Below are 27,296 nucleotides of genomic sequence, written 5' to 3'. Positions count from 1 at the left end.
TTTATATTTCTGGTTAAAAACAACGCAGATGAGGATATTTATGAGCCAATTGCTTTGCTTCTTGGACACACCTACAAAATGAGTTTACGCCTTTAAGAGTGGTAGGCCAAATTCAAATTTTAGTTTTATTTACCGGGCCGCAACTGATTAAGAGGATTTGCGGATCTGAACTAGTATGTCGTGATCAAATAGTAAATCACAAAATAAAATCTGATAAATTCCATTAGATAATTTTTACTATATGAAATATGTACATTTAGCTCTGAAAAATTAAAAACGGTAATATAAAAAAGCGACAAATATTTTTTTTAGGGTTTTTCCATTAAAAGCCATTAATTTTGAACAAGAAAATTAACTATGCAGCGAAAATTTTTAATATTTCCCCCTTAAAAATGTTTATTTTGCTCAATAAAATTAGCCGCGAAGTAAAAGAGTTCGGCTGAACTTTCAATTGTTCTAAGTCGAAAGCGAAGTGGTAATAGTGAATGAAGTAGCGGAGGTAAGTTGTTGTGAACGGCAGTGTTTTGGCTCATGTTTTCTAAAAATTGAGGAAAGTCCAATGTCTATCCGATAAATATCGATAATTTGGAGTAGAATTTTGTGATGTTTTTGGCAGGTATAATAGCGTAATGTAGATTGAAAATCGGTACAATTGGCAACGTCGTCCTTTATTTGTTTGTTATCTGTTCAGCGCGTTTTTTTTATGCAAGTGCCTCGAAACTGTTGAATGAACGTTCGCTCAAATAAAAAATATTGCTTGTTCATGCCGACGGGGTAAAAACTTTGATCTTTTACTGCATCCAATATATGTACATATAACTAAAAACTGAATATTAACTACTAGTGTCTTTATGATAATTTAAACAATGAGTATAATAAGATAAATATTAAATACAGAATCAAATCCGAACTTTTCTAAGAAAATAATTGGACCCATCCTAAAGCTTTAATGTATCAAAATACGCGAAATTTTAGCACCTTTTTTATGTAAAGCTTATTATTAACAAATTATATTTGAAAAATATTAATCATTTCGCGACGCTTTTCGCAACAGTTAAAAGCGGGAGATGAGAACGAAAGTTTTTTTGTATTGCGATGTATTGACGTTTCGAATAACACACACCTGGTTTTAATGCTACATCCCTAATATTTTTTCTTTTAACAAAGTCACATAAAATGGTCGTTTTTAAAATTATTTTACTATTTCTTATGTGACGCTTTTAGCGAGCTTTAATTTCACTGCAACGTTTAAGGGCAGTCCCGACACTTATATTGTAAAATAAGGTTCAGGCAATAGGTCATAAGTGAAACTGTATTATTTTTACATACATGGTTACTGATAGATTAAAGTAGGTTTCCGTCAAATTATCAACGAATATATTTTGAAAACGTTTCACAATGTTTGCCTTACAATTATCATTTTACTTATTATTCACCTGATATATCCGTGAATAAATTGATAATTCGAGATGCATTTAATTTGAAACTATCCATTTTTCGCTTTATGGTGTTAATATTTATTTCGATACAACTTCAATTGAGAATTCACCGTAATGATAGTTTAAAATTTCATGCATGTCGAGCTATCAATTTATTCACGCCCACCATGGAAAAATTATTTCAATACAACTTCAATAGAGATAATTATTCACAGTAAAAAAACATATATTAGCTTAGAAAACGAAAAACTAATCGAGCCATGCAACGAAAATTTTTTCAATATCTTAGAAATAATATCACATATATTTTATTGAATTATATTCTAACCATTTTTAAATTGTTTCTATCAGTTATATATTAAATGCTTAAGATTCACAAAAAATGACAATAAATGAAATAATATGATTAAAATACAATGCAACAAGAAATTTTGCAGTTCTCTAAAATGAATACATATAGTATATAGTTTTAATTATATTATAGTAAGTTTTAATTGTTTCTCATAATTTCAAATGCTCAAAATTCACAAATATAATTATTAACATTATAAATAATATATTTTATTTAAATAAAAAAATACATAAAATCCTGAAAAAAATATATCAAATACTCATTAACATATTTTTATAACAATAATATTTTACATATTTATATTTAATTATTAAAAGGCATCTAAAATCAGTTCCAATAAAAAAACTCATTTAGAAACTCGAATATCTTGTTTCTACGTTCGTTTGAGTCTTGAAATTCTACAAAAATAAAAATAAAATATATTAGATAAATTAATATAATATCTTTGATATTTTGGGGGAGATAAATAATCAAATCGCACATTAGTGTAAAACAATTTTATTAACTATAACAATATATTTACATAGCGATAATATGATTGATAAATCTATTACAAAAAAATTATTGTGTATACAATATCAAAGTTTGATTATAAAATTATAACTAAATAAAAAATGCGCTCAAAAGCTACGATAAAATTATTGCTTTCACAATCTGATGTATAGTTTGCATTACATTTTTAATGCATTGTCATGTATGCCTGCATTTGACTATCTTAAGTCCACAAGCTTATTACACAAGGGACAAATTTGATCAATAATCTAATTCACAAGATAATCAGGTGCAGCGGCGGAAGCATGACGACCGGCTTCGACAAAGATTCCAAATGTAAACGTCCGAAATTGAGCTTGAAACTAAACACTCCACTCAATTACAGACAATATTTTATATAATTGATAAGTCAGCATGAAAAAAGTCGGCAATTTACATACAAATCCCATAGAACGCACGCACATTCCGAATTGATTGACGGTGGTGTTGCTATGACGACCACATAAAACATTTCTGTTATATTTTGATTAAATATTTGGTGATTTTTGTTATTATGGCTGCAGGTAAGAAAGGCGGTCAAGTTCAGTTGCAAGCAGAGATCAACAACGACGAAGAATGGGAGAAGCTCGTCGAGAAAGAGGGACTCATAGGTTAGATCCATAAATCAAGATCTAATAAACAATATCTTCAAATTCAACACATTTTAGTTGTGGACATATATTCGGAATGGTGCGGACCGTGCATTGGAATGGTCGGCAATTTGAAGAAATTGAAGGTGGAAGTCGGCGGAGATAACCTACACCTGGCTATTGTAAGCATACTGAATACATTAACCGTTATCATGAGAGTATCTAATCAATTTGTATTGAAAATAGGCTAAATCTGATGGAATTACGTGCTTGAAGAGATTCCGGAAGAAAAGTGAACCCACATGGATGTTCATTGCGGTAAAATAACAACATTAAATCTGTAGAGTATGGTATTAGTTAAGGCATCTTTGGAGTAACAAAAACGTTTAAAAAATACATAACCAAAATCCTTTGTTCGATATTCCGATATGGTTCGAAGTCTCAAGATCAAAATTAGAATAATTGAATGACTGTAAAGTATCAAGATTAAGAAGATGATATCATAGTCAAAAATATATCGTTGATTGTAGGTTTAGATCCACATCAATAAGGAAACTACGATCGGCTGAAAATACATGAAACGTTATTCTTTGGATGTTAAACTGTTAAATAAATGCAGAGATTAACAGACTTGTGTCTACAGAGGATACTCCAGTTCTTTAGAAACAAGATAATTTAAATATGTTAACCCTTTAATTGCCAAATTTGGTTTTCTACCTAAATAAGATTATTATTTATCGCGTAAGTCTATTATTAAAAATGTATCATATTCTTTCTTAAATGATGACATCGAATCAGGCACTTTTTTCCAAAGTAGTAAAAGCCGATACATCGGATTTTGGCAACAAAAGGGTTAATAATTTAACACAGTTTTTTTGATTGTCTATTCAGGGAGGATACATAATCAATCTGATGTTTGGCGCTGATGCTCCAAAGCTAACGAGACTGATCATCCAAGAACTGGAATATGAAGCACAAGCGCAAAAGAATGAAAGAGAAAGAATCAAAATAGCTTTCATAGACCTGACGCCAGCCGAATTAGTATGAAATGCATTGCCTTTCACTAAATATCAAAACGATAACCTCATTATTTCACAGGAAAGAAAAACAATCGAAGACAAAAAAGAAGAAGCGATAGCCGAGATCGAGAAGAAAGCGGCTAAAATAGCACAGATTGAACGATGCAGGAAGAGGAGCGAAATGATGACGCCGTTCATTGCTGATTTTAATATACTGTTATTCTGGCCTCACGCTTTCGACGGACATAAATTGATTTATGAATCTTGGGATGCTCTAGGTATTTTTTTTATTTTTAATATAAAAAAAGGTGGAATCAAATGATTATTAAATCTGATTTTTAGCAATATCAGTGGCTGATAAAGATACGCCTACGTTAACCGAAGATAAGATTGCAGAACTATTTATTAATAGTCAAGATATTTATAATAATAAACTCGCTATAGATATTATTCTGGAAAAACCTTCCTTGGCTATTCTCTTGAAGCAGAATCCGGATAAAGGCGGCGGTGGAGATATTTTAGGTATTTAATACATACATAAAGAGGTATTCTTGGTAATTTACATTATTTGCTTCTATATATATTATAGAAAAAGTAAAAAGCGTAATATATACATGTGCTATAAAAACTGAAAAGACTCAACAGACCGGAGAAGATGAGACGGAGAAGGAAGACGAGAAAAACATAGCCGAATCACTTTCTATGATAGCTGAAGATGGAACAATAATTCCAGGGATTTACACTCCAAATGATCCGATATCTAAAGCGGCTGCAATAAACGTATTATTCCCAAAAGTATGTATTTATATAAACAGATAAATTATCTATGGTATTTTTTTATTAATACTAAATCTTAGAACTAATTAACACAATATCTAAAATAATCAAATTAAGTACATTGTGTTTATATATTCAGACAGTAGCTCAATTCATCGAACCTGAACCTCCACCAAATCCGCCACACGTCGCTGTCGTTTACGACTCATTTAAAAGAAAAGAAGTATTAGAAGCGTGTTCTAAATATGAAACAGAAGTTTTGAAGTTAGGATTTTTCAGCACAGGAGATCCGTTAACGGCTAAGAACATCGGAATAACACCGGAAGAATACGAGAATAATCATCAACAGAAAGAATAGTAATGACGTTATATATATTTATGCTCCTAGTATAAAAATACAGCAATGATTGATTTTAGCGGCGAAAAACTGATACTCATGCTATCGAAAGTTAATAAAGAAGTCAGAATGGTATTCGAAGATCTCGGTCCTACGTATATAAGTCCGAATGCCGTCGAAGGAGCTAAAGAATGCGGCGTTCTATTTCCGCCCGGTTATGGAGAAAAACCCAAAGAAGTGATCGCTGTAGTTAAAAAGAAGAAAGGAAAGGTTTGTTCCTGTTATTAAGATAAAAATAAGAAACAATGGTAAAATGAATGTTGTTTACAGAAAAAGGGTGAGGCGAAAGCGGCTTCGAATGATAAACCGGGAACTGAACCTGAGAAGGCAGATCAAGATGTATCCAACGCCGAGACGGAAGAAAATGACGATAAGAATGAAAGCGATGACGAGACAGACGGTCAAGAAAATGATGAGGTTTGATATATATATATATATAATCTTTATTGTTAAAAAAATATTTTTTATATACGTATATATTATTTTAGGGTGAGAATATCGAAGAGATTCCGCACGACGGTGATGAGAAAAACGTTTAACCACTAAGATAAATCTGTTGAAGTTTAATACAAATATAATATTGTTAATTAAAAATAAAACGCTTTGTCAAATAATCATGCTTTTTATAATTCCGAGATTTATATCGTTAACAAATCCATTTGTACTAATTTTTTTTTATTAATTTAGATTACATGTTTATACTATCAAATTTCATATAAATATAATAATTAAAAGTATAATATAATATAATAATAACTATAAATGTACTCTCACTATATACATACACACATGCTTATTAAAATTTATATAATATATATAATTTAAATAAACTTGATTGATCAATTACATAACAAGCTTTAACCGTAAACTTTATTTTGGCAGTGAACATTAACTTTTTTACTCCGTCTAAATATTTTAAAAAATGCTGTCACTATACAATAGTATGTCTAATAGCGCCATATGTGGAATAAACTATTATTACTTTTCTTTATAATACACAATTATTTATAATAGTATCTGTGCTGAGTGCAACTTCAATTATCCATCTTTAGTTTTGTCTTTGCGATTTTATGCCTAGTGATTTTTTGTTATTGTTTTCATTTAAATATTAGTGTCGATATAAAGTTATCCTAAATACAAATGAGTAATAATTTCTAAAATTAGAAGGCTTTTGGTTTCGAGGACTCTGATTTCTTGTATCTTTTTTTAAAAACTTCAGAGACACGTATAAATATATTGCACTATATCCCTTTTCCTTTCGGAAAAAAGTAATAAATATAAATAATAATTATACCACGGAGTCTTTCCTTGTCCTGAAAAGCACATATACAATCTTTAATATAAGCTGACGACTTAAAGATACATATAGATATAAAATCAATTACCATATATAGTTGTTATCTGTGTGCGGTGCTCTCATTACTCCGACGCCTCCGCCTAACCTTCTATAATTCATAGTACCGCACAATCTCCATTGATTTGATTCAGGATCAAATACTTCTATGGATTTCAGGTAAGCCGTGCCATCAAAACCACCAACGGCGTATAATTGTCCGTTGACGACAGCAAGACCGACCTAAATAGACAATAAAAAGCAATTTAGAAAAAGACAATTATTCGATCGACCTAAAACAAATTTTGCAAAATTGCTCTTTACGACCTTGCTGAAAATATTGATTAAAAATATTATTACCCCACTACGCCTAGAAGTCATAGCCACGATAGGACTCCAAGTGTTAGTGTGGGGGTTGTATCTTTCGGCACTCGAAAGCTCCATGCAATCGTCTCTTCCTCCGACGGCGTATATCAAATTATTAAAAACTGCACAGCCTAAGTGTTTGCGGCGGGTTGACATTGGGCTCACTACTGACCACTTGTTTTGTCTGAAAATAGAAGAAAATTTATAGTAAAAACTATACTCATTCTATAGCGTTGTATAAAAATATGTACCTAGGATCGTATCGTTCAACGGTATTAAGCGGGCATTGTCCATCGGATCCACCGATGGCGTATAAATATCCACCTAGCACAGCTACCGCCACACCTAGTCTCCTCGTTGTCATGGCGCTCACTTTACACCACTTATTCTCTTTGGGATCATATCTATAAAAAGTGTTAAAACATATACAAAATGAAGAAGTTTTAAATTAACGTATACATACTTTTCCACATGATTAAGACACTGCACTCCGTCTTGTCCACCAACGGCGTAAAGAGCTCCGTCTAAAACTGCAACTCCTACGGAAGTTCTACATGACGTCGTCGGAGCTACTTCACTACACCATTGATTCGTCTGAGGATCGTATCTATAAAACAAAAATGAAAGCATTTAAAAATCATTATATTTACACGTTGGAGTATTCTATGTGCCATGCGCTATTCACTGCAGAACAAAATATGAGATTATTATAAGATGATGTATGAATCTGATACGGGATATATGTAGGTATATCCAACTTAAAAATATATTCTGGAATTACAACTCTGTTAGTAAACAGCATATCGTTTGCGGCATAGCGTACGCATATAGCAAAAACTACGCTATACGTTCCCCTGTATAGCGTAGTTTTTGTTACTGTTTGTCTCTTGACATCGTTAGACGTATTCTGTGACACGCAAAACGTTGCCGCTCTATAACATTCCAGGGATATTCAGCACAATACAGTAAGAAAATATATAATACGAAAGAACCTAACCTCAAATTTTGTATGGGTGTCTAGTCCCCTATTACGTAGTATTCCTATAACAAAGTCCCAATCTCTATGCTATAGAGGGGGTCGACTGTATTATATTTTTATTTACCAAAAAATGTTTGCATATGCAGCCTGATACTAACGTCTAAGAAATAATAAAAAAAAATGTAATATATAAAGGAACAATGTAAAATTTAATATTCAACTTGTTTTTTGTTATTGAAAACCATACATTTTTATTTTTTTAATATACTAAACAATTAATTTATGGTTTGGCCATGTACATACATTTAACAATTGTTATGTTTTTATTATAGTGTATAAAAAAATATTACAATTGCTTCTCGTTTAACCTTCGAGTACCGTTACATCGAAAATTGGATCGAGTGCCGGCATGGGGTACAAAATTACCCCAGATTAAAATTGAGTAATAATGAACTATAATCTAATATTAAAGTGAAATTAATTCAATTTTTAATTTTCAGCATGCTCTCCATCATCTAAAATCCACTTTATTGCCATCAAAACATTTATAAATAATTCTCTCCGAGCGTACGTACTGGAGAAAGATGCAGATGCAAACTGACTCACACGCGCCCGGTCGGAAACAATAAGATCAGTCAGCGAGCGTTCAATAAGTTACTACGCAAAATAAAGCAATATGTTTTATTTCGAAACTTTTTTTAGTTACAAATTAAAACTATTTATCGAGTAAAAATAAATATAAAACACATAACATAACATAACACAAGGTAAAAATAAATATAAACATTTATAAATCAAATTCAACTATAAAGTAAATATAATATAATTATGAATTATTCCGCTACAGTTCTTTGGCAATTCTCACAAGATAATTGCTTTACGTTGTGAGCACTGCAAATTGCTCTTTTGCATTCATAGCAAAATATTCGAGTTTTCCTATCGCGAGTTCTTGGACAAAAGGCACATCTGGATGATTTTGCTATACCAGTACTGGATTGAAAATTTGTAGTGCTCATGCCTTCTAAAACTTCTACGGGAGCTGAATCGATATCAGTAACAGTGAGAAATGTATCCATTGCATATATGATTGCTTTGTTCTTAATTTTACAGCTATTTTTCCGTTTAAGTACATTAGGTTTAGAAAATTCTAAGCTTAGTTGTCTGATAAATGTTTTACGGCGACCGCAGTCATTTGCTCTCCATTCTGGATACTTTTGGGTCCAAACAATGTATGCATTTAGAGCTGCTATATCCAGAAGTTCCATAAATATTCGAAACGGCCATCGCCTTGTAGCCCTAACACACGAATATTCTTGCGTCATTTTATCACTGGTATCGACGGCTCCCTTTGTTTTATTATAATGGCTAATTAGTACTGGTTTATTTTTTACGTCGCGTTCAATTCCTACATCGTTGAACTGAGTTGAGAGCAACAATACACATTTTTAAACTTTAGGGACATATGACAATAATGTTATCGTGTTCATGAAACCGAATAAACTTGAGTAGTGTTCCTTAGTTGCATTATTTAAAAATTCTTTTGGAACTTCCCTGTTATTTTTTCGTAAAGTTCCTGTGATTGTTAATTTATTCGCAAACATCAACTCAGCTAGAGGAACTGACGTAAAAAAATTGTCTGTAGTAATGCCCCTCCATGAGCCAAAATAGGGTTCTGATATTTGTGTCACTATTCGTTGTCCTTGATTTACCTCTCTTACATTGTTTAGTATCCCAGTATATAATTGGAGATTTAAGACATAAGCTGTAGAGGAACCAACAGCAATCCATATTTATATACCATATCTTCCTGGTTTTGTTTTCATGTATACACGAAAAGGCCAATTTCCTCTGAACGCAGCCAATCTTTCATCAATTGTTATATTTGCGCCAGGAGAAAAATTATTTACGCATGCCTTTGAAAATTGGTTAAAAACGAATCTAATTGGCTCCAATGTCACCGCTTTCAGCGAATCGTTGGGCTCTGGTATCGCAATCATCAAATCAAATGTGTAATATATACTGGAATCTATCTAGTGACATAACGGCAGTAAAAAAGTTAAATCTAAAGAGAGTATTTGTACTCCACAATTCATTTACATTCATTCTTCTTCTGCGGTTTCTTCCATAAGCTAAGAGGACGGCAATAAATACATACATTTCATTTACTGATATATTATCTTCTATCGAATTATTTTTGTTTATTTCGCTGCAAATTTGATTAACCATTTCCTCGGTTATATATAAAAAAAAAATGCTTCCCGCATCGAATTGATTTCTTGACTGCCATTTAACAAACGACTCGATGGTGCATTTACAATGTTATGGGCATTGCGCCTACTGGATGGTCGACCAAGATTTGAGTTCCACACGAATCCAGATTTGGGGTACAAATTAACCCCGCTTAGACGCGTAAAGGTTAAAAAAGTTGATTTTTTTTTTATATCCCTCTTTTTAGTTATGAAATTGTAGGCAATTCTTACATAATATGAAAAAAAATGTGGCACTCAAATGGTTAAATCACTTTTGCAATTTAATAAAATAAAAGAAGTTAGAGAATCGCCTTTGACTTTTTGTCAACTTTTTTGAAAAATTGTCAACATTCAATTACAATCATATACATCTATAATTAAAGTAAAATAATAAAATGATTCGCTTTTTAAATTACTTATTACTTTTAGAATTTAATAAAATAAAATAATTTTGAGAACCACTGATGAATTTTGACAAAATTTCTTGAATGAACGTATACCTTTTAGTACACAAAATTAAAGTTAAATAATAAAATCATTTACAATTGTAATGAGTCAGCTTTTAATAAAATTATTTAAAGTTGAGTCACCAGTGAATTCTGGCAAATTTTCCAAAAAAATATGGTTCAAATCACCCGAATTGGCTAATTTATTGTGTTTCCCATATTTCGTTTGATAAATACAATTTCGAATTATAATATTTTATGATTAACTTAAATTTTCCCCAAATCTAGTGTTGAGAACCGTTCAATAAAAGCGGAACTCGATACAGTGATATATTTTAAACAATATCCCAAAATTTTATAAAATTATATGCACTGAAGCATCGGTATTTTATATAATCTTGCTTATTAATTGTTTTTTTGTATTGAATTAAGTTTTTTTTTGCATTTTTCATTACTAATGTATTTTATTTTCCACTATTTTTCTTTTTAAATCATGCAAGAAAATTGTATGTAATATAAAACCTGATATTTTTGTTAAAAAAAATCCGAGCATTAAGCGGTTAAATGTAGCGGTTGGTAGTGTCAATTTAACGAATGCGAAACATACCTTTCTATGCTGTTTAAATAGCTCTGTCCATCATGTCCACCCACCGCATATAATAAATCATTAAGAACGGCCACGCCCACTCCGCATCGTCTCTTGGACATGGGCGCTACCATCCTCCATTCTGAAGTTTGAGGATCGAAACGTTCGACGGACGCAATAGCGTCTCCGGAACACCATCCCCCAACTGCAAATAAAACTTCTCCCCTACGCGTAGGCTTTCTGGGTCTCGTCCTGGGACCCTGCATCAAAGGCCTCTCTTGAGGTAATAATAGGTAATTTTTCGCTTCGTCCACTAGATCCCTGCACTCCTCGTCGGATCTGACCAATAGATCGGAACTCACGGTGCCCACTAGGAATTTGGGACTTAAAAGAGGCAGACGGACATGTTGCAAAACCTGTTAAGAAGAGAGTTACATTAAAAATAAGTAATTTATCACTGCGATTAAAATGGTTCCGAGTCTGACCTGTGCAAGATGCTGTCTTCTCTCGGCAACGTTGTATTTAACCCATGACATCACGGAATTAAATGTTTGCTCTTCATTTCTGACGTTTAATTCGTCAGATGAAATAATATCGACTAATTGACCAACAGGTAAAAGTAAAAACTCTTCACTCTCCATTACCTGATTAATAAAAAAAAAAATACATTTTAAACCAGTTTTATTACATGTGATAAATTACTTGTGTAAATAATAAAATACTTTTTAATTATTCATTTTAACTCACTAAGCCAAATAATTGGCTTTATTTTGATTTTACGAAAAAAATTAATATTTTGGGTCATAAACAAAAATCTATAGATTTAAACCAAATATTTACCTCCATAAAATTATGCTGTGTGAATTTATCTGCTATTCTAAGTAACTCCCTACAGGAGTGAGTGTCGGCAAATGCCCTAATGCCTAAACAATTCGTCGGATCCAGTTGTCGTTTTAGAAACTCACAGCAAATATCCTAAAATTAACAAACATACACTCATTACGTAATTCTAAACAAAATTCAACGCAGCGTCGATTCTAACTTGAATTTCAGCCAACTGAAGTAAACAAGCAGCCGGCAATAACGTCTGAACATTGCTCTCTTCGACCATAATGTGAGACGTGTAACAAAAATCGATCAACAGCTCCATCGCGTTCTCGTCAATGTCCCTGATGGTGACTTCGGTCTGCCGAGATTCGGCCAGCTCCCCGGTAAACATGGCCCTGAAGTAGGGACTGCACGCCGATAAGATTACTCTGTCGATAAGAATAGTGGATTAATTCGATACAAAAATACCCCTCTGTTAGGTTGAATTATTACCTGTGTGCGAATATTTTCCGATTTCCAATATTTAACACTACATCGCAAAGCTCCCGATGCCTGCGCAATACGTTCAACTCCTGCAAAGTAGCCCGAGGGTGTTTTTCTGAAGAGTGCGGCAAACGCGCTGGCGACGGCGGTCCTTCACAGATACCCATCTCGCCCATATCACTGAAAGTTAACATTCGAAGGGATTAAAATAAATATATTAATCTTTAACTTGAGTCGATCGCATCGTTCGGTAAGTATAAATAATTTTTGATGTTAGGACATTACCTTGTTTGGTTTCTTGAATTACCCAGCTGCAACCGCAGCGGGGGCGACGTCCAACCCCACACAGAGTCAATCTGCAGCAGCGATGCATTTGAAAAATGATTATGGTCGTTATTTTTGTTTGATGTAGTAAACATGCTCTTATGATTATGACCAAAAGACGAATATAACATTTGTTAGACAAAAATAACTCGAGTGATGGATTATTATTAACGAATGTGTGTATATGTTCTAGGAGCGATCGACAAGTAGTGAGAATTTACATAAATATACCCTAGTAATAATCAATAAAAAATATTCTAAATCCCACTGTACACTTTCGAGGTGAATACATAAAGATAGAAATCCTGAAAAGAGAAAAGAACAAATATTTCCAAAATAAAAAACCAAGCACAAACAGATTTTATGAATTTTGCACTCTTTATAAAATATTGTAGTAATAAACAAAACAGTAACATTTACAGGTACTATTTAAAGTTTAAAACATTTTTTTAAGACAATAATTTCTTCATATTTGTTATTAAAAAAAGCCAAAAACCATTAAAATGAAAGCGAGACAGATTCAATGTCTTTTAGATATGAGGACAGTTTGTTTCAATAAATCTTTAATTTAATCGTATAAACTGTATTAGATCAAAGATTAAAGAGCAAATAGTTTAATGCCGATGATTCCCGCATCAACGTTAACTTTAGACCATTCAAGAAACAGATTCAAGTTTAAGAAATTATGATAGCTCTGCAACTTACATTAGAAACGTAAACTGAATAAGAAAACCCTTAATGTGTAGCTGACACATATGCTTTATAGCAATCCAGACCTTACTTTATATTATAACAAGATGCAGTTAATAGTACTAGTTAAGTCATAACCACCAACTAGTTGTTTCTAGTTTAGTTGACAAATTTATATTGAAACGTAATTAACTAATTTAAGATTTACTAAGCAAAACTTCCTATATTGGTTAACATACATACAAGGTATAGTTCTAGATGTGAATACTACATTTTTCAATATAGTCCCCATTAAGGGCTATGTTCTTTGGTTACCAAGAAACCAGCGTATTTGAACCCTCTTCGAAGAATGTATTCTACTGTTTATCTACTCATTTATTGCTCTTTTACTTCGTTAAGAGACTAGACGTCGTTGTTTTATTTCTGGTAAAATGTTTATAGAATACCTGGAAATTATTTCTGTTAACCCACCCGTGGCTGTGGGGTCTGTTGACTCCCCCAACTTTTTGGTTTTTCTCAAATAACTTATTTAATATAAATCCTATTTGTCGCAAATTTTTTGTATTTGTCAAAAATAGTTTAAAGAATAAATATTAAAAATAATCATGGTACTTTATTATCTCCAATCGCGAGAAAAAAATAAAATCAACTCTAATCGCTACTGTCGCCGTGTGATTTGTATACCTGAGTCAGTTTTTATAGAAATTGACTAAAAACTAAATATTGACCAGATGACGAAAGCTTATCATGAATAACAAATTTTGTACCTAGAATTATCCATTTTTAAATAAATTTGATGAAGAATTCATCAATATTTTGACTTGAAATGTTTGGGGGAGTTGAGCGACCCCATCGGATGTCATTTTTCATTTCAAGGCACCGTGACGTATGGGTTAAGCATAGTTAACTCTTAATATATAAGAAAATTTAAACCTAACAGAGAAATAATTATTATACGATTTTCCATGCACCCAAATTAAAGTCCTATGTGGTCAAAACGTTATTTTTAACATCAAAATTTATAAATTAAACAAACACATTAGGTTGAAATAATCAGTCGACAAGATAAGAAAATAAGGAGGAAAAAGTTTTAGAAATAAAATGCACTTTATACAATTGCGAAAGAAATTAAATAATAGGAAAACACACCCTAACCAAAAAAAAAATTGTCAATGAAATGTTTATCAGTGTGTCTACTATGACCGAAATTCGCAGAATTCGTGCGTTTAAAGAACAAAATGTTGGAAAGATTATATTATCGTTTAACCCAGTGGTTCTTAACCTTTTCAAAGTCACGGTGCACTTTTGATCATGGGAAAAAGTGGCGGTGCAACAGGTGTGAAAAAATATGTGGACATAATGTTTATTACATATTTAAAAAAAATAATAGTTACATACAAAAGTACATACAATTTTTTCACATATTTTTTTTAAATTAAATTATATAAAAAAGTTTAATTTTGAAAATAAATTTAGTTAGTTAATGTTGCCCTAGAAACAATTTTATATTTATACGCGTTTTATTAAAAATATTTGTAATAATATTTGATGGTGCTCTTTGGGTGGCAAATCTAAGTGGTGCATTTTCCCCCCTTTGTTTACCCAAATTGACGTCCCTGCTTAACATAATGGAATTTAAATGATCAATCAAAAATTAATTAATGTGATACCTGAGCTTGTTGGCTTTTGCAGATATCAGAAATATTAGGTCGAATATTTTATATAGTTACCCTCAATTCTTCGTCTAAATTTTTTCTGTCTTTTCTGTCTTTCTCGTTTTTTAGTTTTCATATTAGTTATTGTTGAGAAACCAAGCTCACACAAATATGATGTTGAAAACTGTAACACAATTTGCAGTGCCTTTTCATTTTAAATATTATGGATATTATATTTAGAATATATATTTAAAAAAATGATAATCAGAATTTGAGAACCAGAACCCCAAAGTTGCAAAGGAAGATAAGAAACGATGTATTATTGCAAAACTCGTAAAAAATATCTAGCTTTCTTTGAAAGGGTTTCGCTTTAAAAAAGTATCACGCTTAATTTTAAAAATTAATTTGTCAAATAAATGTTCAATATACACATTGAAGTGTTATCATAATTTAAACCCCCTTTTATATATATACATTTATATTAAAATTTTATTTTTCCCCCCTTCAATCATTGACAATTCACTGAAAATTACTTGGAGAAAATGTCTTTGGAGTGCATAGGGTTAACGCTTATCTCAAAAACAGGTGTTCGTCGTAAATTTTTATAAGTTCGGCAGTGTTTTTGTATGTTGTTTCAAGACGCGAAAATTTTGTTTCAATCAATTCAATAATTCAATTGCGGTTAATTTATTTCTAGATATTACATTTATATGCAAATCCACACAAAACAAACATATATACAGATCTAATTTTTATGTAATATAATTTCGTTCCAAACATTAGCTATTGTATAAAAAATAAATTCGATAAGAATTAGATATTTAAAATGCTTCATCGTGATCCTAATGATATTTTGCACTAATTGGTTAAATGAATTAATATTAGTAAACCGAGAACAAAAATTACGAATATATTTGAATCCATTTTTAGTCAATATTCGAATAGTTAAAAACTACGAATAATTAAGAACCCTACTACCAATAAAATTCCCGGAACGAAATTTTTAAAATCACATCTGTCACTTTCTTAATTTGTTGGATTAACTGAGATTATTTTATTTCCACTGCCAATGTTGATTTAGGGTTGAAAATATCCCATTACTAAATAATGTCATTGATATGACTACTGTTAACAAACACTGAAAGAATAGTGAAATTATCATTAATTTATAATAAGTAATACATTTTTGCAAATGTAAGAAAAAATGGACAACCTGATATACATATATGTATATAGAAAATAGTAAATAATAATTAAATAAATTTGATAAATAAATATTAGAATTCATAATAAAACTTTATCGGAGCACAGAGCAGAGCTGGAGCAAGTATTTTAATGTCGGGGCAGATTTAAGGTAGGATTCCGAGCAGTGTGGCTCGTGATGCGACAGTCGCATGACGCATCGTTGACTTTCGCCCTACGCGTTATGCGTAGATAAATCAAACAGTTTTGCATTTGCTCTCTATTACAATGGGAAAGAAGATAATGATTTACTATTATTATATTAATTTTATTCCGAGAGAAAATATATGAAATTAAATGTTCGTCTTGAGATAAAGCTCCTTTCATTTTTGATTTTTTTTCTGCAATAAGCACGCACTTTCTGTTGTATAGCCGCACGACTAATGCGGCGATACTTGTTTCGACGCGTCATATCCGCGCGTCCGTGGCATGTGCACATTCGCATAATGCTTCCATACAGTCCCATAGTTTAAAGTATAGCTGCAATGAACGCATGGACGCAAGCCGTGAGCCACACTGCTCGAAATCCTACCTTAACTCAAAAAAGTGGTTGCTTCCACTCTTTGGTTTAAGAACATTGATTAAGATATATTTTAACCCTTTAAGCGCCAGCGACCTTTTAGTGAGTCACCTGTTATTTTTCTTCACATGCTTGTATCTCTTTCTTTAAATAAATATAAAATAGTTGGTTTACTGAATAATGAAGCTAGTACAATAATCTTTAATAAAATATAATTTTTAAATAATTGGTAGACTTGTTTTAAAAAATTAATCATGAAATGACGCACCGGCGAGTCGCTAGCGTTTAAATGGTTTATATTCTTCAAAAGTAATATTTATCTGGAAAAATACATGGCAACTAGCTGCAATTGACGGTTATTTCCTTATCTAAAAATAACAATTGGAATAATAAGCGCAGCGACTTCAGACACGGATGGGAAACCTAAATTTTTTAAATGATTACAATCAATAGACTGAAAGCATTTAAGACGTGGCTTTATAAGCATATAATATAGAACGCAATCAAAATGGAGGAAGATGGAGAACCTAAGCTACACGATTCGAGATCCAAAATATGAACTTTTTCATACCTCAATAACGGGAAAAATTGAAAACAAAATGATGTCACTGTTGGACACGGCATTAGCAGAAGAAGCATATATACTCGTCCGCAGCCCTTCAGTTTTGTTCCTCAAGAGCAGAAGTTTAAGCTTAAGACGCAAGTTGGAGATAGATTATCATGAGGAAATTGTACCAAAGGGATAAATTTAAAAATAATGTTTATTGCCAATTGGTACTCGCTATAAAGAGACTATAAAGAGAGGAAAGTGGTCGAAAGTTCCTATGTTGTTTGTATTAATATGGAACACATGTTTATGAGTGGCATTATTTACGACGTACCACAATAAACACGTGAATTGGCTATGTTGATGTTTTGCAATAGGTTTACGAAACCGATTGAAATACATAAACGAAACGAGACTATGATAAGAGCTGTCAACCCATCTCTCGTCGAACGCTGTGTGCGCGTGTGTATGTGTATGCGTATGCGTGCATGTCTCAAAACAAAACCATAAAACGAAAATACTCACTTTCAATTTCATATTTATTACCAAAACATGATTTTTAGTGTGGGTCGCTGTGTCGTGTGGTAGTGTGTGCGGTTCGAGCGGATCGTCTCAGCGCCGCGTCGAGATCGATCTGTCGCACGTCCATATTTTCACGTTTTAATCTCAACGCTCTCAAAGGTGGGACGGGACGGGACGGTTCGATAACGATAACGATAACGATAATAATAACAACATGGAGGGGACGCGGACGGGAAATAAAAGATGGCGATGCGCGGACGAACCTTTGCGTTTGCGGCGCTGCCGAGGCGAAAGGGCTCCAGCTGGAGGCGACTCCGGACTCCTTCCTCTTCTTGCTTCCCTCTGTCTACTCCATGTTTACCGTAGCCTCCTTCCGAAGGGGGCCGCCGACTGCTTGCCTGCTACTGATGATACGTCGCGCATGGCAACACTCGCTTCGGTCCTAACTTTGACTACGATCGATTTTTATGGCCATATACTTTTTTTATTTAAATTCAACACTTCATATTTATAAATGGCACCACGCCTCTGGTGCATTTGGCGCAAACGGCTACGAAAGCGGCCAGCAACATTTGCTATATAAATACGTTTTCAAATTTTAGCAGATTAGATTCAAAGAAGCAATGCTCAGAACAATGAACACTACATGAATTACTCTCTACAACGAATCTACTTCAAAGGAGCATTATATAAATTGCTACAAGATTATTTACCTGTTTATATATGTATTTACTTTATCACAACTAAAACTCTTTTTTGAAATTTATTTTGGTAGACTTCGACGGATTGACGACGAGGATGATGCCTCGTTCACCGAACATGTTAACCATAAATTATACTGTAGCGGCTCAATTTATGCAATCTGGGTTAACGACAAAGTTTCAATTTTCTGATTTATACTTGCTCACACCTAACTTGTTTAAATTTTAAAACGTATTTATGTAGCAAAACGTTATAGGTCCCTTTCATAGTCATTAGAGGCAAACGTAGAGAAAATGTTCTTAGCCATTCATTTTTGAGCTTGGTGCCAAAATTCTTAACAAGCCCATATTTTTTTCTTTCTAAACGATGACAATAAAAACATTTTTCTTTATCAACACAAGTCTGCGATACAAAAGTTATCTTGAATGTTATTAGTGATTTATATAGTTTTGTACCAAACTAGCGCTGTACATCGCAGCGGAGCGGACGTGCCAAAGTACTGATTCTGGCAAATGGACGCGAGGACGCTGTCCGAATCCGCTTCCATCGCTTGGCAGCGCCGCCGGAACCCCCATTTGCCTTAATCTCGCAAACAAAATGCCATCACGCTCTCCCATAGACGTTAGACAGTACCGGAGCCCTACGCCTTGAAACTGCACCCCCCTTAGAGCTGTGCCCCGTAGGAGCTGCACCCCTTTAGAGCCGCGCCCCCTTAGAGCTGCGTCTCCTTTGGAGCCACGCCTTCCTAGGACTGCGCCCCCTCAGCGGCGCACTTTCTTTAAGCTGCGCCCCATCACCAAGCACCGTAGGCTGCCACCGATGTGTTTGCGGAAGTACGGTGTCGTAGGTGGTACCAATGCGTGTGTGTTATGAAGCGGTGTTGTGGGTGGTTTATCATGGACTTACCAAAAGCAAAATAAGAAACATAACCACTCCGACAGTTTTTCAGGTGCTAATTACTCAAAAAATAATGAAAAAAATGATCACGTACAGCATCTTCACAAATCATATCTCTAATTTTCACATTAATTAAAATGAAAAGTACACAAAAAAAACTTTTTCACTGTACCTTTCATTCTACTAAATGTAAAAATTAAAGATGATGATTTGTGAAGAATTAGCATCTGAAAATTTGTCGGGGTAGTTATATTTTTAATTTGTTTTTGTTGTTTTTAGGTACAATGCATACATGTTTTAACAATATTGAATAATTATTTCCAGTGTATTAAAACTTAAAAAGAGAGTACATATCAGAATCTAAAACATTTGCCCATAAACAAATTAAAACTAGCATAATCACAACAAAACAACTAGTTAAAACAAGTTTATATCAGTTCACTAGTCTGTTGGCGCCCGTCTGTTTCCCCATTCCCTCACACATTTTCCTTTCCATCTCAGTGCTTTTTCAGTCTTTCAGTCCATGTACAGTGTTTACCTAAGCTCTGCGCAGTACACATGTCATGGCGCTTCAAGCTTTATGAAACTAATATGGGGGTGCATTTGTACATGTATTTATTTTATTATATAATCCTCACAGCAATTATTTAGAAGTTTTTACCCAGCCCGAATTATATAATTTATTTAAAAACATGGATGTTTTTAAGGATTCTGCAAAACTTTCACATTGAAGGAAAAAAATGTTGGCACATGCAAAGTCTTTTCAAAGTAGAAAATATGAGTTCGTTTTTTTTCTTCAAAAGGTGATCTTCTATTTTCCAAAGATGTTTCCAGACTCGTGGTAGCTTAATAAATACAAACCTGACGATTAGAGGATTTTTGTTGTTTCATCAAAAATAAGTAAAAAATATACTTCACATATTTGGTATAAACACTAGCATAAGTAAATTAAAATAAAATTAAAAAACTATTTTTACATGTAGGAATATATATATATATATATATATATATATATATATATATATATATATATATATATATATATATATATATATATATAAATGGTTAATATTTCTAGGAGTCGGATTACTCCGCGTACTTTTTTGATTCCGTGTGGAATCATGGTCCCTACGTTTCGGTCAGATTCGCCCAGCCATCCTCAGGGGAAAATTGAGAATATGAACATCCGGTGTGGGCAAAGCCCAGCATGTGGTTGTTCAGATCTGATATAACCTCCACGTTAGCCATGCACATGATGACAGACGGACATTCAATAGATTTTGATAAAGCTAGAACCATAGCGAGAATTAATTCTGAACCTAAAAGAATTTACCGCGAAGCCATCGAAATCTATAAACGTGTAGACAGTCTAAACACACGGGATGACAGCAAAAGATTACCATTTGCATGGCAAACGATCATTAATAAATCTGACAAACGGAATAAGGCTCAGGTCGCATACGACGATACCATTACTAAAAAAGTAGCCAATCCGACATCACCATTACGACGAAGCCAACGTATCGCGAACCGCAAAAACTCATCCGTTCAAAAATAGACAGAACTTACCGACGCGCTACGTTCAATGTCAACGGACCAGACGAACGCGATACGAAGGACAGATCTGAACAACCACATGCTGGGCTTTGCCCACATCGGATGTTCATATTCTCAATTTTCCCCTGAGGATGGCTGGGCGAATCTGGACGAAACGTAGGGACCATGATTCCACACGGAATCAAAAAAGTACGCGGAGTAATCCGACTCCTAGAAATATTAACCAAATATTTCTCCGCGAAAACGCAGATAACCACATATATATAAATATATATATATATATTTTTGATATTTAAATGAATATTTTTTTACAATAAAAACTAATAAAAATAATGTTCGGTGTTACCCCATTCAGCTTTAATGTCTCAATAAAGAATAGGTTTACTACTAAATAATATATTTAATATTATTAATACATTTACGCAGAAATTAAAGGTGTAAATAACAGAGAATTTCTTAGTATATACTTATATTATAGATTTTATTATAGTAGCAACACTATCTGATATGTCACCGGTTTGTTTTCGGCAGTTTTGACGTTTAATCCAGGAACATGGATAGCATTTTATATGAAAATAAATATGATTTATCAAACGATAAAGGCATTAAACAAGCATGCGAGGAAATAGAGAAGGAAGAGGTAAACTATTTAAGTGAATAATAGCTTTCAGTAAAACATCTCTGACGTGGAAATTTCAACTAATCAACTTATCGATTAATATTCAAAAATTGTATGATATAATAAGTGTAATTTGCTAGGAGGAAGTTAACGTCGCTCTTGAGGCACTTCTCACTAGACAATGTCATTTGGGTGGAAAACTACGGTCAATAAGTCAAGCGCTACCAAATTTAGAAATCGTCAAAGAAGACGCTGTTCGTTTATCTAGCATGATCACTCACACTTCAAATCTCGCTGAAAATGTAAGCGCGAAAGTACGACAATTAGACGAAGCCAGGGTATGTGAATGTTTTTTGCTCGCAAATTTTGTTAATTTATAATAGTAGTTGTTATTTAACAAGTTATATATTATATAGAGTCGTGTATCTGAATGTCAGCAAAGAGTCCACGATTTGATCGATCTCCAACTTTGTAGCGAAGGAGTGCAAACGGCTTTGAGAAACGAGGATTATGAAAAAGGTATGTGGTTAATAATTATATATTATATTTTCAATTAGATTTTATGTTAAATTTATTTTAAGGTGCTGCACATGTTCATCGATTCTTATCGATGGATCCGTCAATTTTGAGGCAAACTGCAGCTGATGTTTCCGATACTTCCGATAATGAAGGAAGTAAAGCTGAAAATAAATCAGTCAGTAGTTTGGCGGTTAATCAATCGTGTGTGACTTTATACAGCGCTGCTGAAAAATTGAGGACTGCTATTACAAACAGGTATTAAATCACACTCAATTTGCTATTAAACGTCTATTACAATATGAATTTAATTTTAGATTTAATGAAGCAGTTAATAAAGAAGATTTAGCATCTGTGGAGAGATTTTTCAAAATATTTCCCTTATTAAAAATGCACGATGAAGGCATACAAAAGTTTTCTGCATATCTATGCTCTAAAGTATTACTTCTAATAATTTTAAATATATTATTCAAATAAGAAATCAATAAATACTTTATTTTAATTTATTAGATCTATGAAAAGTCTCAAAAAATAATAAACGCCGCCTTAGCGACGAGCTCAAATGATAAACGAGCAAGTATCATATTTGCGGATACATTTACCAATCTATTTGAAACTATCGCTCATACGATCGAAGTGCATCAGCCGTTGATTGAGACTTATTACGGTCCCGGAAGGCTTTTATCGGCTATATCGGTGATTCAAAAAGAGTGCGATCGTCAGACTAATAAGATAATGACGGAATTTACGAAAGTGAGGCAATTCAATAAAATACTGTTTCAAATCAACGAATACAATAAAACTGTCGGATCTAGCGGATCTATGTCCGGTAAAGATAAATTGGATCCGAAGGCTTTGGATGTATTGATCGGAGAGATATCGGTGATGCATTCTCGGATTGAGATGTTCTTTAAATTTATTAAAAGGAGAGTGACGGTAAGATTGATATAAATATTATTTTTATGTAGTATCTAAAATATATGTATTGCATTTTAGAGTGACATAGAAGTCGGCATAAACGATGGTGAGAAAAAGGTCGCACTTCAAAATGAATTGTCAAATCTGATCAATAAATCTGAATTAAATAGGACTGCTCAAAATTTATTAGGAGATTATTTATTGCTTGAAAGGTAAAGTTAAAAGTGATGTAAGAAATATAATCTGTGTTATAATCAATGTATAATTTTAGATACTTCATGGAAGAGAGTGCACAAAAAGCTATTCAAATCGATTCTTTAGAAGATTCCCAATTAACGACTAGTTTAATTGATGACATGTTCTTCATAATCAGGAAGTGTATAAGGTAAATTCGAACAACACATAATTTTTCCTGCATACTGTTTTAAGGGTTAATATTTTTATTGTTCAATTTAATTGCCTAAGAAAGGGCTACTATACTGTAATTTCAATAATAATTCATTTTTCCCTTTGTTCAGTTTTGTATTAGTTATGTTCTTGATTAATTTTGATCTTATTAACGGACAATTTTTTTTGGTATCTATAAATTTTTCAACCATAAGTAAATGCTTCAAATTGTCTTCTCTTCTGGCAATATTTGCAATGAACTGGAGATTTACTTGAAGCGTATTTTCGACAGTTCAATTTAGTCTGAAGTATGTGAGTCGGAATCGAGTTCACGGAATTCTGATGTGAGTGAGTGGCAAGATTTTTATTCATTTCCTTGGACGAATCTTATACAAATCATAAAAAGGCCAATTTAAGCCCACTGGCTGTGGTGTTATTAATTCACAACCGCTCTAATGAAGCAAGAGTATGTCTTCCGGGTGACTATTGATAAATGAAACCATTGTGGTCACTTACTAAATGTTGACAAAAAAATACATATAATAATACTGCGCACGAAACAATGCCGATTTTATTTTAGTGTGTCGAATATCACAATGTATTAAAAAAATTTACTGCAGTTATAGTATTGTGAATTACAGTGAAATCTCTTTGTAACGAATACCGAAATAACGAAATTCCTAGTATAACGAATCTTCAATTTATCCCCAAAAAACTGTCATACAAAATATTTTCATTGTAACGAAGACTGATCTCATTAAAACGAAATATTTTAATCTGAATTTAACAATGATGTTATAACTTGACAAAATATTTCTCCGAATTCTGTTCGTCCTTAACTTGGCGTGTGCCGGATGTGCTTACAAGCTACATTCAAAGTGTTTCGCTGACCCTCAAACTTTTTCTAAGTTCTTTTTAAGAGGTTATTTTAATCCTGTAGTAATATGGTAATTTAAAATAAAATAAATTGTCATCTTCCTTATATTCAATAACGAATTTTCAGTATAACGAAATTTTTTCTTCGGTCCCGAGAGCTTCGCTATACTAAGATTTCCCTGTATTATGGTTTTCTAAATAACTATTCTCTAATGTTTTTTTTGTCAAATCAATTTTGTTCGATTGTCACTTTCTACTAGGCAATTATGTATGTAGAATTCTTATGTGTTGATGTAATTCTTCATGATTTTTTTAATGGTTCTCAAACTAAGCATTTAAAAAATATTTATTTGGTTTTGTTATAAAAATATATTTTTCACTGGTTTTAAAGTTATGACCATATTTTAAAAACAATGCATACTTTTATATTTGTAATTACATAAAAATGAGTCGCCACGGCAGTTTTATAATAGCAATTAATTATTAAAAGCAATTAATTATTAACTATAATTTCTTGCTGATTTTAATTTAAAAAAGTTATTAATTCATCGTTTATTAAAACTTTGCTTTGATTGAAATACTAACAAAATATTTTTAATTACATTTTTACAATTTATTAAGTCTTTAAATAATGCATAGTATGTAGAAAAGGTTAATTTTATTGTAAGAATTGCACAAAATATACTCTTAGTATATCGCAAATATTTTTTTTTATTCAAATCCACTTTTTCATTTTTTTGGATTGAATTACGTTATTTGGATGACTCATTAGATATTTTGTTGATGAGTCATCTCTTATCTTGGTATTAAAATTGCGTTATATTTTTACCTGCCCATGTGACACATGTCGGCCCTAATAAAAAAATAATTCTAATAAATATCTTATAGCGCTTCAACATCTGAAATTTCACTTTTTTACTTTATATATTCATAATTAAAATGTAGATCTTAATAAATTATAAAAATGCATCAAAAATAAATTTGTAGATTTTATTTTAAGTTATAAAAAAAATATAATAGAAAGTCTATTAGAAATTGATAAATTTAAATCAGTGTAATTTTCCCTATAGATTTAGTTATCTTTTCTTTGTGGCAAAAATATACTAAAAAAATACGGGTTTTTCGTTTTTCTTGTTTGATAATTCTTCCCTAATATCTGATTTCGAAGGCATCAATTCTACGTCTCATAATGTTTAATGATTTTTATCGGCTTCCAAAATGAACTTGTATGGTGATTTTCTAATATTTTTAGCAAAATCAGTTTAATTTAATAGTCACCTTAATAAATAAGCTATAATTCTAGGTGAAATGTTCTCTAGCTATATTTTAACACAATGCAACACAAAAGGTTTGTTTCTTTACAATATTAATTTTCATAGACGAGCTTCTTCAACTGGAAGCATCGACGGTGTCTGTGCTGTAGTTAACATGTCTAGTGGAGTCCTAGAAGGCACTGTTTGCGGAGCTTTAAAAAAGGCGCTCAGAAATGGATTTCCAGGTGGTTATTTGGATCTGGCTCAAGCTTATTCTGCTATCCATACAACAATACAACAAGGCAGGCTACAATCTGGTGACACTGAAACTCAAAAAGCAATGTTTTTGGTAAGACTTTGCTATATCTTTATCGAAAGATTTGATGTGTATATAATACATTTTATAATTTTAGGCTCATCTGAACAATAGCGATGTAAGCGTCGAATATGTGGAGACGTTGTGCCAATCCATGCTAGCTGAAATCATCCAGAAACATCCTTCGATGACCGAAAGTGAGAGAGGAAAGTTGGAAAGTTGCTTATCAGGTATGTTATGAGTAATATATGTGGGTTAAAAAGATATTTTTAATAATTGTATTTTAAGGTTTATCCGGTGTTACTGTTAATCTGAAAAGTGTCACTGAATATGGGTTAAGATTGTTGATATCGAGCGCCGTTAAACCGAGGCTCAATCCATGGATTGATGCATTCAATCAGTATAATCATCACCCGAGTGAGGATGATTTTGCTGCTTACGAGTCCGAAGAGAATTTCGTTCAAGTTTTGATGATGAACTTGGACAATTTATTGAGTCAGTTCAAGGATACTTTGACGTCGAACAATTTTGACGCTTTGATGACGACTATAACCATCGATTGCAATCAGAGATGGGAGAAGCATATTTTGAAGTCTACGTTTAATAGGGTATTGATTTTATTGCTGATAATTAGTAGATGTATAGATTATAAATATGAATATGTTTTTAGCTTGGCGGTTTGATTGTTGAGCGAGAAGTGAGGACTTTGTGTTCGTATCTTGGAAGCTTATCTTCATTCTCAGCTCGCGATAGATTCAGCCGCTTGACACAAGTAGCGGCATTGTTAGCTATTGAAAAGCCTTCGGAAGCGGCCGAATGGGCAGCCGGAGCTGCTTGGAGATTGTCAGCTCAAGAAGTGAGGCAGATCTTAACGTTAAGGTAACGTTTGTGTATATTACACTACCTTTTCAATGAATGCTAAAATAATATTGAATTAATAGTTGTATTTTATTATTTTACAGAACTGACTTTCACTTAGAAGATATTAAAAGATTGAAACTATAATTTACACATTATAATGCAATTTCTTTAAATATAATTTAAATTCCAATCAAATGTTTTCCTTTGATAGTATTATGTTATGTATTTCAAATTACATTTTATTTTTATTATCTTATTAAAAAAAATACGTATAATTATCCCTCGTTTTATTTTATTAATATAATAATATCAAATACAAGATCATAAACTGTGCAAAGTTTTAATTGTTTAACTTTTGTTAAGTCAGAGTGGCAATTAAGTCATGTTCAAATATAAACCTTATCTGCATCGGTCCAATCTCATTACGGAAGGGATAGGAAGGAGCTGTGAAATATAGAAAAAGGAAAATAACACTTTTTATCTTTTCACAAAGGGTGCGATCTTCCCCTTTAACGACGA

General features: G+C 32.5%; 2 protein-coding genes and 1 pseudogene across 5 annotated transcripts; 2 read left to right on the top strand and 1 right to left on the bottom strand.

Annotated features, from left to right (window-relative positions):
• Window positions 1–2,051: 2,051 nt before the first annotated feature.
• On the bottom strand, window positions 2,052–18,304 carry dbo (Kelch-like protein diablo). Of its 3 annotated transcripts, none has more exons than XM_088194404.1 (13): window positions 18,139–18,304; window positions 17,879–17,987; window positions 12,661–12,731; window positions 12,385–12,555; window positions 12,107–12,320; window positions 11,905–12,039; window positions 11,550–11,708; window positions 11,086–11,480; window positions 7,268–7,411; window positions 7,056–7,208; window positions 6,799–6,988; window positions 6,491–6,681; window positions 2,052–2,189 (listed from the first exon to the last, which is right to left on the bottom strand). In XM_088194404.1, coding segments are annotated over exons 2-13 (1,836 nt in total). In that variant the 5' UTR covers window positions 17,891–17,987; window positions 18,139–18,304; the 3' UTR covers window positions 2,052–2,188. The 3 variants fall into 3 exon arrangements, with proteins under 3 accessions (XP_088050530.1, XP_088050529.1, XP_088050531.1); XM_088194403.1 differs by lacking the exon at window positions 2,052–2,189 and adding an exon at window positions 6,158–6,418; XM_088194405.1 differs by lacking the exons at window positions 2,052–2,189; window positions 17,879–17,987 and adding an exon at window positions 6,158–6,418.
• On the top strand, window positions 2,688–5,719 carry LOC148230311 (thioredoxin domain-containing protein 3 homolog; annotated as a pseudogene). Its single transcript, XR_015810948.1, has 10 exons — window positions 2,688–2,933; window positions 2,991–3,094; window positions 3,159–3,230; window positions 3,804–4,209; window positions 4,274–4,453; window positions 4,521–4,726; window positions 4,848–5,065; window positions 5,126–5,315; window positions 5,376–5,522; window positions 5,594–5,719. The product of XR_015810948.1 is annotated as a thioredoxin domain-containing protein 3 homolog (transcript).
• Window positions 18,305–21,500: 3,196 nt separating the features above from the next.
• Cog4 (conserved oligomeric Golgi complex subunit 4) lies at window positions 21,501–27,053 on the top strand. Its single transcript, XM_088195110.1, has 13 exons — window positions 21,501–21,671; window positions 21,791–21,988; window positions 22,067–22,169; window positions 22,232–22,424; window positions 22,484–22,604; window positions 22,677–23,102; window positions 23,163–23,296; window positions 23,356–23,469; window positions 25,727–25,949; window positions 26,014–26,146; window positions 26,205–26,524; window positions 26,587–26,795; window positions 26,879–27,053. Exons 1-13 carry the CDS (start codon window positions 21,585–21,587, stop codon window positions 26,919–26,921), a joined length of 2,304 nt encoding a protein of 767 aa, XP_088051236.1. The 5' UTR covers window positions 21,501–21,584; the 3' UTR covers window positions 26,922–27,053.
• Window positions 27,054–27,296: the final 243 nt, after the last annotated feature.

This window comes from Plectrocnemia conspersa, unplaced genomic scaffold (genome assembly GCF_051122295.1).
Source record: "Plectrocnemia conspersa isolate PC_06_02 unplaced genomic scaffold, ASM5112229v1 ptg000010l, whole genome shotgun sequence".
Taxonomy (NCBI): Eukaryota; Metazoa; Arthropoda; class Insecta; order Trichoptera; family Polycentropodidae; genus Plectrocnemia; species Plectrocnemia conspersa.
Note: the sequence above shows the minus strand (reverse complement) of the source record. Positions and strands in the feature narration are given on the sequence as shown.